This window comes from Giraffa tippelskirchi, chromosome 7 (genome assembly GCF_054371585.1).
Source record: "Giraffa tippelskirchi isolate mGirTip1 chromosome 7, T2T-mGirTip1v1.2.pri, whole genome shotgun sequence".
NCBI classification, from domain to species: domain Eukaryota; kingdom Metazoa; phylum Chordata; class Mammalia; order Artiodactyla; family Giraffidae; genus Giraffa; species Giraffa tippelskirchi.
Window position 1 is genome coordinate 59055286 of NC_137281.1, and position 12334 is coordinate 59067619.

A 12334-nucleotide genomic window follows, 5' to 3' on the forward strand; every position below is an offset into this window, starting at 1 on the left:
GTAGCTGTAACAGAGGAGTGTGTATGTGTATTTTGAAGCTTTAATATTATGCTTAACAGAATTTAAGTTCCTTAATATCATCTGATACCCCCATATTCTCATTTTCTCCCTTTTTTTCTGTTCTGAAAAATGTTTTTACTTTTGGTTCTACTCAGAATCTGCATAAAACTGTCCAGTTTTTATATGCTTAATCTTCTCACATTATTTTATTTTATTATTTATTTGACTATGTCAGGTCTTAGTTGAAGCATGTGGGATCTTGTTGCCTGACCAGGGATTGAAACCAGGCCCCCTGCGTTGGGAGCACAGAGTCTCAGCCACTGGACCACCAGAGAAGTCCTCACGTTTCTTTTAGTAACTGTCTCAGCTTGTTGAAAAGAAACCAGATCATTTTTCTTGGGGAGTTTCCTGCTTCCCATCCTACGCATGTGCTGGCCTCCCAGAAAATCACAGCGCAGTTCTTCCTCATCCCCAGGGCAGAGCGCATGTTTCTGATTCTGGATGGGTGCATCCAGCTATACTACCACTGCTGTGGGGCCTGCATCACGGCCTTCAAACCCGAATTCTTGGATAAATACTTCACTTTTCCCCCTTTGTTCACTTATTTTTAGAGTAAGAGGTTGATGCCATAGCAGTCTCCAATGAAGACTGATGAAATGTTTGTTTTTATTTTAATTTTAGATAACATTTGCAGATTTTTATATTTACATCAAACTATCACAGTCTTTGTTTTAGATGCTAAGTTGCCACAATTTAGAAAAGTGGGAATTTTTCTTTTGAAGTTGCCTCCTTTGTCCAATTAACAGGTCCCCACTATCTTTGGGGGCTTCCTTCTGGCATAAGAAAGTGCTCCACACACATCTGGAACATTCTTGCTTCAGACTGGAATAAGCCATTTCTCTCAGGATTATTTTTTTTAAGGGAAGTAATATTTAGAAACCACAATAGGCATGGGTATATTAAACTGTACTTATATCTTAAAATTGTACAGGGTTTAACATAAAGGGTAAACAATGTTAAGGATATACAGTGGAAGGAGACTGCTTTTTACTTAGTGAATGCTCTGACTATTTGGGTGAGTGCTTTAGGAAAACGAATGAATGCCTGGCTGATGACTACATAGTTAAACCACCGAGTCATTTTCTTCCAGCTGAAGTAGAGTAGCTAAGGAAACTTCCATTATGCATAGGCCTTAACCACCTCTCTCTTTATTAGAATGGTGTGTTGCTGAGAACTGTCCTGGACCCTGTCACTGGGGACCTGTCTGACACCCGCACTAGGTACCTGGGGTCCCGTCCTGTGAAACTCTTCCGTGTCCGGATGCAAGGCCAGGAAGCAGTAAGTAATGAAAGGGCAGATAATGTTTTTGGATGTTAGTGGCATCAGCTGAGCCCCGTGGTGTAAATCTCTCTGTCATTAATTCACCAGTGTTGTAGTTAGTTAGTTGGACATTAGCTTTATCTTGATTCGGTTCCTTCGTGCAGGAAATCTTGAGTCCCTTAATCTAGAGCTTCTTAACTGAGGTTCCATGGCACTGTGCCATGGTTAGGTTATAGGTGAGTTACAATATTGATCCCTTCAGCCCTGAGGCTGAGCAAATGGAGTGAACTGAGAGTTAGCTGGAAACCTCCCATGTAGAATACCACTACCTAGGAGCATACTGGTATAGGGATTGTGCTGCTGCCGCTGCTAAGCTGCTTCAGTCGTGTCCGACTCTGTGTGACCCCGTAGACGGCAGCCCACCAGGCTCCGCCGTCCCTGGGACTCTCCAGGCAAGAACACGAGTGGGTTGCCATTTCCTTCTCCAATGCGTGAAGGTGAAGACGCTCCTCTGTCCATGGGATTCTCCAGGCAGGAGTACTGGAGTGGGGTGCCATTGCCTTCTCCATAGGTATTGTGACTTACTGTGTAATGTGAAAGAGGCCAGGACACACTGTATTCTTTGTAGTTAAGAACATTAGTGTTGCTGAGTGACCTGCTGGTTCTTTACTTGTTACTGCAGTTGAATCCTTGCCGCTCTCCAGCTTTGTGTTAGTATTCTCATTTTACACACATGGAGCCCGGGGCTCGGAGATTGAGTGATTGCTATGTCATCTGGCTAGTAGCCAGCATTTTTAGCAAAGGCCAAGCTGTACTGACCCTTCTCTAGACCTCTTTTTCTTAAGGTAGCCTTTTAGGTTTCTAAAATTCGTTGGGATATTTCACACACTGAAATTTGGGGATAGGGTAATTGGGTTACTATACTATGTTTGTTTGGGCTTTTCGCAGCTTATTGGAGATGTTTTTCTTTCCTCAGGTGCTGGCCATGTCAAGCCGCTCGTGGTTGAGCTATTCTTACCAATCGCGTTTCCATCTCACTCCCCTGTCTTATGAGACCCTGGAATTTGCCTCTGGCTTCGCCTCTGAACAGTGCCCTGAGGGCATTGTGGCCATCTCCACCAATACCCTGAGGTGAGAGAGTCCCACAGTTGAAGCCGCATGAGAGGCTGGCAGAGAGCCGACTCTGCCTTGGGACTGGTGTGTTGTAATTGAAACCTTCATTGGCTCAGGATTTGAGTAGCCAAGTTTCGGTGTGTGGGAGTTTTAGCTTCTGTTAAGACTTTGGGGCCATGTTTTCATATTTGGCAATGTAGTTCAGTCTCTGAGATTTAAGATTCTTCTTTTACAGGGCCATGCTGTTGAATCAGTGTTAACAGCAGGCGTTGTTGGATCACTGATTGTCTTTTCTCACCGTATCTTGCATTTGCAGTGTTATATATTAACCTCAAAATTAATTTACACCTTTTTGCTGGTTGACAGATTATTTATACTGATCTCATTGGAGTGAGCACTGTCTATTGCAAGATGGAAGATAACCTAGTCAGTTTTGACTTTGTCAAATTTTGGTGGTTGGTTTTGTTTGTGGTTTACCAGTGTCATTTGCGTGTTCTAGTTAAAACTGTTGGTTGTTCATAGTGGAACTCTGGTCTCCTGGTATATGAATCACTTATCACTTAGTCAGGCGAACTCCCAGATCTGTTTGCAGAAGCTCTCAGGAACAATATTGTCAACCGTTCTCTCTGTTTTTAAGTTTCAGCATCTTTGTGTACCTTTTGCTCCAGCAGAATTGTTCTCCCTACACACCTCCATATGTTCCTTCCTGGTTTGTTATCTCGGCCCTTGTTCTCGGAATGCTTCCCACACACATCTCTGCCTGTTAAGTCTTAGCCTCATCCATGGGTTCTTTAGTTGTTTTATTGACATGTGCAGTCTCCTGGATTCTTATAAATTTTGACAGTGCTGCAGATTTTCAGACTTTTTTTTTAAAGCAGCAGAGCATTTTCCCCCCCAGAACAAAATCAGGGGAGGCTACTGTGTGCTGTGTGTCTTGCATGTGAAACATGTAAGCAGAATTCTTTGGGAACACAGTTTAAACACCAGTGGTCATTGTACTTACTGTCAGAACCACTCACTTCCACTGTTGACTATTATGAGTAATGCTGCTATGAACACTCGTGTACAAGGGTCTATTTGTGTGTATATTTTCTTTTTTCTTGAATGTATACCTGTGCAAGAATGGAATTGCTAGTAACTGCTTAACTGTTTGAGAAACTGCTACGCCGCTTTCCCAAGTGGCTACACCATTTTACATTTTCATCAGTGAGGTATATTGGGTTATTGTCTTTTTATTATTGAATTATAAGAGTTCTTTTTATTTTCTGTATACAGTTGTCTTATCAGATAACATGATTTGCAGATATTTTCTCTTTTTTTCTTGCAGAATGACAGTCTTTACTGTTTAGCAGTTGATTTTTCTTTTTTAACTCACATGTTGGTAAAGTATTTGATTTATGTCTTCAAAGAAATGAACCTTGCTCATTACCCCTCGTAGTATTTTGGATATTTATGGGAGTGGAATGTTGTTTAGTTGCTAAGTCGTGTCCGACTCTTTTGTGATCCCATGGACTAGAGCCTGCAAGACTCCTCTGTCCATGGGATTTCCCAGGCAAGAATACTAGAGTGAGTTGCCATTTCCTTCTCCAGGGGAATCTTCCTGACCACAGGGTTCAAACCTATGTCTCTTGGCTTTGGTAGGTGGGTTCTTTACCACTGACCCACCAGGTAAGCCCTGGAATGTTGTTAATCATAGTCTTTTAGAAAATGTTCCGTTTTTGTAATGTAATCCTTCAAAATGATTCTTAATTAGCTGTTTCTTTTTCTTTCAGCACTTTGAAATAGTTTTTCCTATCTTCCATTGTTTTTTAGGTCTGATACCAGATTTTTTATGATCTGTAGAGAATAAATTAAAAATAAAACCTCATTGTTAGAGACTTAAGTGTCTGTATTTCTAAGAGCATCTGGGTTCTGCTTATTTTGCACATAATTTGACTTATGAACATTTCTTTCTGCTTGACAAAGGTTGTAGATTGCATACTTGCTATCTCTTTCTGCGTTGTGTGGGTTTCCTAAAGCCTAGGTGATTTTCGTTCAGGATGGCCTTCACTTTATTTTATGAAACAATGTCACACAAATATCACATGTGTTCAGGTAATTGCAGTGCAAGAAGAGATTTTAACTTTTCACTATCACGTTATCATTGGAGGGATAAAACAAATCTTTGAGGGTTCTAATGTAAATTTTACTGGGGAAAACTAGAATCACTGTGAACAGTGATGGGCTGTTGCTGAAGTAAAGGCCCTTCCCAGACCTCCTGTCTCTTCTAGATGAGAAGGGTATTGTTTCATGTTCCCTAATGCTGATATTAGAGCTGTGACTGCTTCCTGACCGTTTCAGCACCAGTTTCTTGGTCCTGAGTGGGTGACCTATTAACTCCTTGCCTTTTGCCATAGGATTTTGGCGTTGGAGAAGCTGGGTGCTGTCTTCAATCAAGTAGCCTTTCCACTGCAGTACACACCCAGGAAATTTGTCATCCACCCTGAAAGTAACAACCTTATCATCATTGAGACTGACCACAATGCCTACACTGAGGCCACTAAAGCTCAGAGGAAGCAGCAGATGGCAGAGGTAATGTAGTTGACCTTCAGGGTTCAATAAAAAGGCAGTCTTGTGAAATTGTGTTTAAACTTCTGTGTAATTGATGTCGAATGCCTTTGTTATATTTAAAGATCCAGAGTCTTTTCACATCCTTCAAACAGAGCCCTTTGCCACAGTCCTTTGTGTTTTAGGGGCTTTCTTGTGACTTAGGACTAAATCGTTGACCTGGATTTATTTAGTATTGAGCTATTTCTCTGGAACAGTTCTTCTGTCCTAGAACTTCCAAAATAGCCTGTGTTATATCTTTCCTGGATTTGGGCCCAAAGAAGATAGCTTTTGTATTCCTCACAACACCATCTCCTTCCAGAAATTATTTCCCAGCAAAAAACAAATAGTCCCCACTCTGTAAAACTTTCTGGCCCAGAAGACAGGAAGCAATCAGTCTTTATCTTCATGTTTCTAAGTGTTCACCATGGGTGGTGATTTTAGTTTCTCCTTCAGTGTGCTTTTCCTCTTCCCCTTGTTTGTACACCTCTCCATTTGATCTTCATTTTGGGGAATAATGATTTTGGTGGACAGACTTTGCTGCTTTGTGTATTGTGAGCCACCCCCTGGAGGTTTTCTTGTTTGTCCACTTCTCACCCAGCACCCACCTCTGAACACACCAACTCTTCCTTGGTTCTTTGGATTTAGGAAATGGTAGAAGCAGCAGGGGAGGATGAGCGAGAGCTGGCCGCGGAGATGGCAGCAGCATTCCTCAATGAAAACCTCCCTGAGTCCATTTTTGGCGCTCCCAAGGCTGGCAATGGGCAGTGGGCCTCAGTGATCCGAGTGATGAATCCTATTCAGGGGAACACATTGGACCTTGTCCAGCTGGAACAGAATGAAGCCGCTTTTAGGTAAGGGGCCCTGACCATGCAGAGTTTTGAAGACTGGCATGGGAATTCTCTGGGCTGTGCCTAATGCCTGACTCCTGATTCTTTCTTTGAAAATGCAGCGTGGCTGTATGCAGGTTCTCCAACACTGGCGAAGATTGGTATGTGCTGGTGGGCGTGGCCAAAGACCTGATACTGAACCCCCGATCTGTAGCTGGGGGCTTTGTCTATACCTACAAGCTTGTGAACAATGGGGAAAAACTGGAGTTTTTGCACAAGGTAGGAACCAGACAGTGGTTTTCCTGGACGTTAAGTCCTACTTGTTTAGTCACTAAGTTGTGTCCAACTCCTGCGACCCCACGGATTGTAGCCCACCAGGCTCCTCTGACCATGGGTTTTTCCAGGCAAGAATACTGGAGTAGGTAGTCATTTCCTTTTCCAGGGGATCTTTCCGACCAAAAGATTGAACCCGCGTTTCCACATTGGCAAGCAGACTGTTTACCACTGAGCCACCTGGGAAGCCCCTGAGTCCTTTAGATGTAATCAGCTTTGTGTCAGTCGTGGATCAGGCCTCTCTGACCCTCTCTTAGTGGAAGATGCTCCAGTGAAGCTCCACTGCCTGCTGGTCCCCTGGAGGTCTGTGGCTAACACCCTCTAAGGGGAGCAGATGGCAGCATGTTATGTATATATTTTTTAAGGAATTCTTAATCTCTCTTCTACACTGGCAGCACACAAATGTGATTTCTCTTGGCGTCCCACAAGGGGCATGTTACTGTAGGAAATAATTACTTCACAGAGCCTTTGTGCTAACGTCACTGTGTCTCCTTTACAGCCAATTTGTGACTTGTCACTAGCACTCCTTTCCCCTCCCTCCACACACCCCAGTCACTTCTCTGATACTGAGGCTTCACTTTCAGTTAATGGTGCTACTTGAATTAGCATCAGCTCTGGGGCAGTGTTCATCAGGTACTGGGACTTGTTTTCACCTGTGGCATTCATTGATCCACTTGCTGAAATGCAGTGTTTCTGATCTGTTTACCCAAACACCTGGTTTCATAGGGACTGTTCGTTATATGTGTGGGTTTATTTTCTCTAATGAGCAAAAGATGGTCACTCGTTGTCTGTCTTCCTGACAGATGCCTGTAAAAGTCATTTAGGGTTGACGGAGTGTGGCTGTATGTGTTGAAAACAGCTGCATCACCTGTTTTTCCTCTCACAGACTCCAGTGGAAGAGGTCCCTGCTGCTATTGCCCCATTCCAAGGGAGAGTATTGATTGGTGTGGGAAAACTTCTGCGAGTCTATGACCTTGGAAAGAAGAAGTTACTCCGCAAGTGTGAGAACAAGGTAAATATGCTTGTGGAGGGTCCAGATCTAGCTTGTGAGGAGGGAGACCCAAGCAGGGTGGTGGACAGCAGCTGTTAGGTCTTTATCCAAACCGTCTTTTGTCTTCCTGGGCTAACAGTTAGGCTCTTGAGAAGGGGAAGAGTAGGTAGGTTTCTTGATTTTTTAACTGACAATTAAGCATCTTTTTCCACTACGTTAAAACCAGTTAGCTCTTTTTCCCACCTTCTAGGAATTTCTTGCTGACTGCTATTCTTTGGTGTGTGCCATTCTTTAGACCCTATGTATGTGGCAGAGTAACCTGGACTTTTCATGTTGATTCTGCACCCCAGGGTTATACCTTGCTGTCCTTGTTTTTCCCAGCATATCGCCAATTACATCTCTGGGATCCAGACAATTGGACACAGGGTAATTGTATCTGATGTCCAAGAAAGTTTCATCTGGGTTCGCTACAAGCGTAATGAGAACCAGCTCATCATCTTTGCTGATGACACCTACCCCCGATGGGTGACCACAGCTAGTCTCCTCGACTACGATACTGTGGCTGGGGCAGACAAGTTTGGCAACATTTGCGTGGTGAGTTGATGTTTACTTGGGTTACAGTGATGTATGCAAAAAGTGGTCCAATTTGTGGTAATACTGTAATCTCTAACTTGGAAAGTAAAAATGGGTATAAAATCCTTTTAGCTTCCTCTACCCCTATCCTGCTGTTCACCTCCTTCTTCCCCGTGCCAAATGACTTAATGATAGATTTAGTTTGAGCTGAGGACTGATACTCTCTCACTCTTTGCCAGAATTTGGGGTTATCTTTTTATTTTATTTTGTAATTGGAAGAAGATTGCTTTACAGTGTTGGTTTCTGCCGTACAAACGGATCAGCCGTGATTATACATATTGTCTTCTCCTTCTTGAGCCTCTCTCCTCACCCTTGGCTTATCTTTTAAAGCCCAGTCTGGATTTTCTTGAATAGCTCTTGAGTTTCTCACTCATTGGACACCAGAACAGGTGCTGGCTCAGGTCTACCAAATGCAGTGCCCCAAACTCTGCTTGCAGGGACCTGGGGCAGACATGCTGCTCAGTGACTAAGGTTAGTAAGTACAGAACCCAGCTCTGTGGTTTGTGTCTCTTCATTTTAGGTGCGGCTCCCACCTAACACCAATGATGAAGTGGATGAGGATCCCACTGGAAACAAAGCCCTGTGGGACCGGGGCTTGCTCAACGGGGCGTCTCAGAAGGTAGGACTGCAGAAGCGGCCCAAAGGAGGGACATCTGCTTGCGTAGTCCATTCGTCAAGACATTCACCAAGGAAGCATTTCTGAAGTGTTTCATCCACAATGCACACGACTACGTGTGAATGGTGGCTTTAACACAGGATAACTAAGTTGCTATTCCATTTTTATGATAGAACAGATTTTTCTGAGACATTTTAGCATTGTAAATCTCTTTGGTGCAGAGTGGGTTCCTTGGAAAGGATGGTTGCACAGGTTCACTCAGGGTACTAACTAGCTCTTCTCTGCAGTATGTCCTGGGCTTTCCTCTTTGGTAGGTATTTTCTTTTGTAGCTCTGAACTTTAAAAATAGATCCATTTTACTTTAGAAGGCAAGCCTAGAAATTGCAGTTTTATAAACTTTTCTTGTTTCTTCCTTTTTTGCAAACTTGATATTTAACAAAAATGTTTTTCAGTTATATATCAGAAATTATCTACCTTCAGCATGTTTGTGAAGGTATTAAACTATGCTAAGAACATTTCAAAGTATGTTTAAATTTTAATAATTTATGAATTTATCCAAGTGGTGAAATCTGCCCTTTGGAAGTGCCGTTTGCTCTTGGGAATCTAGAACAGTCTCCTGAGGGCACACATAGTGACTAGTCTGGTTTTGACTTGCAGGCAGAAGTGATAATGAACTATCACGTGGGCGAGACAGTACTTTCGTTACAGAAGACCACGCTGATCCCTGGAGGCTCAGAATCGCTTGTCTACACCACCTTGTCAGGAGGCATTGGCATCCTTGTCCCATTCACATCCCACGAGGTAACATCTTCCACACTGCTCTGGCTTTTCATTCTTGGGTTGTTCCTTAGTGTTAAATCGGCCTAAGAGGGCAGTCCAGTTTGTGTCCATATGGAACTCAGAATGTTGTGGAATTGTTGTAAGGTGACAGGAGTATCTGGGAGAAAGGAATCTTGACTTTTTCCCTTGGGGAAAGCCATTTACGTTTATACCATGCCAGGGTTTGCTTCAGTTTTCTGTTGTGACTATAGGGTAGTCAGGGGTCGAAGCCCCAGAGCCACACCAGATGGTGTGGACTGGGTACTTAATGCCTCCTAGGGTCAACTCTAAGATTGGCTAAATTTTGTTTATGTAGTTGTAGCCAAGGAAGATGGGATTAAGAATCTGACTTCACAAACCACTCTTTGCATATGGTGTTTTCTCTCATATTCTGCAAATACAAAGGGGTTTTCATTTAGAGTTTAGCTATCTTGGTGTAGTAGGAAACCTGTGGTCATGAGGGACAGTTATTTCACATCTGCTTGGGTGGTAAAAATCAAGGGCCTATCTGTTCACTGTGCTTTTGGAAACCGTAGATTAGTAGTTGAAATCTTTTTTCTTTAGTGATAGATTCTTTGTTTTTTTCTGCCAGGACCATGACTTCTTCCAGCATGTGGAAATGCACCTCCGGTCTGAGCACCCCCCTCTCTGTGGGCGAGACCACCTCAGCTTTCGTTCCTACTATTTCCCTGTTAAGGTAGGTCTTTCTTGGAAACTCGGGTTGGAAAGGGGGATTCTCAGCCCATTTAACCAGTCTTGTCTTTGGGCCTCCCACCCTTAAAAATCAGCAGAGTCTCCTGGAGAAGGCAATGGCAAACCACTCCAGTATTCTTGCCTGGGAAATGCCATGGACAGAGGAGCCTGGTGGACTACAGTCCAAAGAGTAAAAATTAAAAAAAAAAAAAAAAATCAGAGTCTTGAATGAAGGAGCATTGGGGGGATGGATTTATGGAGGCAGTAATGGGGGAGGAATAGTTAGTGATATTCAGAGACCTCTTCCCTCAGGACAGACCATAGCCAGAGAAAAGCTTTCACCCAGTTTTGCTCAGTCAATTTTGAATAGTGTTCCTGGCTCTATAACTGGAGTTCCGATATCTGAGGGAGAAAAAAAAAACTTTCCTGGCAGTTGCTGCTTTAGCATGTGCTATTTTCTTTGGGCATCTCACTTTTTTCTTCCTCTCCCGTCTTTCCGTGTTTTAGAATGTGATTGATGGAGATCTCTGTGAACAGTTCAACTCCATGGAGCCCAACAAACAAAAGAATGTCTCTGAAGAACTGGACCGAACCCCGCCTGAGGTGTCCAAGAAGCTTGAGGACATCCGGACTCGCTATGCCTTCTGAGCTCTTCCTTTTCTTGTGGGGCTTATCAGAGACTTTATTTCCCTCACCACGTGGCTGTGAATCTATTTGACAGAAGAAGGGTGGTGATAATTAAGACTTTGTAATATTAAAGGTAGTAGCTCTTCCCCATCCACTCTTTTCCTGGAGCAACAGGTTTCCCCTAAAATGGGCACCAAGATTGGCTACACTTCTCCTTGCCTGGTGCATAATCCATTGCCCCCAGGTTTTGGTGTGGAATGCAGTGTCCCTTTTCCCAAAGCTTTCTTGAATTGATATTTTTGGCTACCCTGCCTACTTTTGTACACACCTTTAATTTTTAACTGGTTTACGTGTAAATACAGTTTTGTATGATGTTGTCTTTGTGGGGCTTAGCTGAGGTGGGGACCAGGTTGGTTATAGTACAGCTCTGGAGTTCTGCCACTTTGGAACCTAACTAGGAATACAAACCTAGCTTTTGAGGTGGCTGGCGTCCGTGTGTCTTTTCTGGGGGTGAGAATTTAGGTGGAAGATTGAGCCTGAGTTGGAGCAGGAAAAACAGTATCCTGCTTCTAGCCACCAGCTTGGACTTCTGCCACCCTATGGCCTTGCACTCCCAGCTCTGTGCTGGTGTCTGGACTTTCTCTAGTCTTTGCTGCTACGCAGATGAAGCGTGGCCTCAGATGATAATCATGTTGTCCATACCTCTTCCCATCGGGTAGTGAGGAAGGGTGGCTTATGTCTTCTTCCGTTTTGCCTCCCTTCTACTTTGAGGCCATAGAGTGAAGGATTTGGTCTGAATTCCAGCTGCCTCATCTCTTAGTAGATGCTCCTTTTACTTCCACAATTCCTGAAATAATCGTTTGCCATCTGTCTACTGGGAAGGTTCAGTAAGTACAGAAGAACCTGCCCTTGGGAATAAAGTCAGTACATGTGGTCACTTTTAAAAGAAAGGCACATGGGTAATGGGCTGGAGAGGAGCTGTCTTCAATATAGCTCCGGAAGGCCCTCAGAGTATGTGGAGTAGTGGCTGGAAGTGACCCAGACTCAAATGTTCTAGCTCACACTTAAGAATTCTGCTGTCAAGCCTTCCCCTGTGGAGCTGTGTGGGAAGCCTTAACATTCCGGCAGTCCCTTAACTTCACTGAGGCCCAAGTCACATTCTTTCTGAGTGCTTCATAGAGTAACACAGTTCTTTGTGTGTGTGCTCAGTACTTCGATTGGACAGATCTTCTGGCAGGCACGGATTAGAGTCAGGAGTGAACGTGGTTCGATAGAATCTTTTACCTCCAACACCTGACATTCCACAGTGCAGAGTGTTTCTGATGCCAACCCTGGAACTGTGTATCTCTTCAGTCATAGCTTGATATGAGATCGGTCAGTAGAGACTCATTTTGCCAGGCATTGAATCCCTAATGGACACTTGTCTTTCTCGCTTAGCTCATGGGTATGCTTAGTAGACCGTACTTTGGAATTACATTTGCATAGCCTGACTCCAGGGCTGATTTTCCCTGTGGCCCCCACTCATTCCATGTCGCCTGTCAGACTATGGCATTAATGTGCAGTAGCATGGGAAATGGCATAGATGTTTGAGCAATAGCTCCTTGTTCCCAGCCTCTCTCCTCTTCTTCCTACAGTAGTAGGCAGTTATGTAAGAAAGGAATTTTTTTTTTTTCCCCAAACTTTAAACCCCTTATTTTGTATTGGTATAGCCAGTTAACAATGATAGTTTCAGGTGAATAGCAAAGGGACTTAACCATGCATATTCATGTATCC

General features: G+C 43.6%; 1 protein-coding gene across 5 annotated transcripts in view; it reads left to right on the forward strand.

Annotated features, from left to right (window-relative positions):
• SF3B3 (splicing factor 3b subunit 3) overlaps nucleotides 1-11044 on the forward strand; it is a 36940-nt gene extending 25896 nt beyond the window's left edge. For 4 of the 5 annotated variants that reach the window (XM_081508761.1, XM_081508756.1, XM_081508757.1 and 1 more), the window contains exons 16-26: nucleotides 1216-1338; nucleotides 2297-2451; nucleotides 4830-5004; nucleotides 5668-5873; nucleotides 5972-6128; nucleotides 7069-7194; nucleotides 7555-7767; nucleotides 8327-8425; nucleotides 9080-9223; nucleotides 9834-9938; nucleotides 10442-11044. In XM_081508761.1, coding sequence (XP_081364887.1) covers nucleotides 1216-1338; nucleotides 2297-2451; nucleotides 4830-5004; nucleotides 5668-5873; nucleotides 5972-6128; nucleotides 7069-7194; nucleotides 7555-7767; nucleotides 8327-8425; nucleotides 9080-9223; nucleotides 9834-9938; nucleotides 10442-10582 — 1644 coding nt within the window. In that variant the 3' untranslated portion in view covers nucleotides 10583-11044. Of the gene's footprint in view, nucleotides 1-1215; nucleotides 1339-2296; nucleotides 2452-4829; nucleotides 5005-5667; nucleotides 5874-5971; nucleotides 6129-7068; nucleotides 7195-7554; nucleotides 7768-8326; nucleotides 8426-9079; nucleotides 9273-9811; nucleotides 9939-10441 lie in introns of all 5 variants that reach the window. The other variant, XM_081508760.1, reaches the window with a different exon arrangement.
• The last annotated feature ends 1290 nt before the right edge of the window (nucleotides 11045-12334 follow it).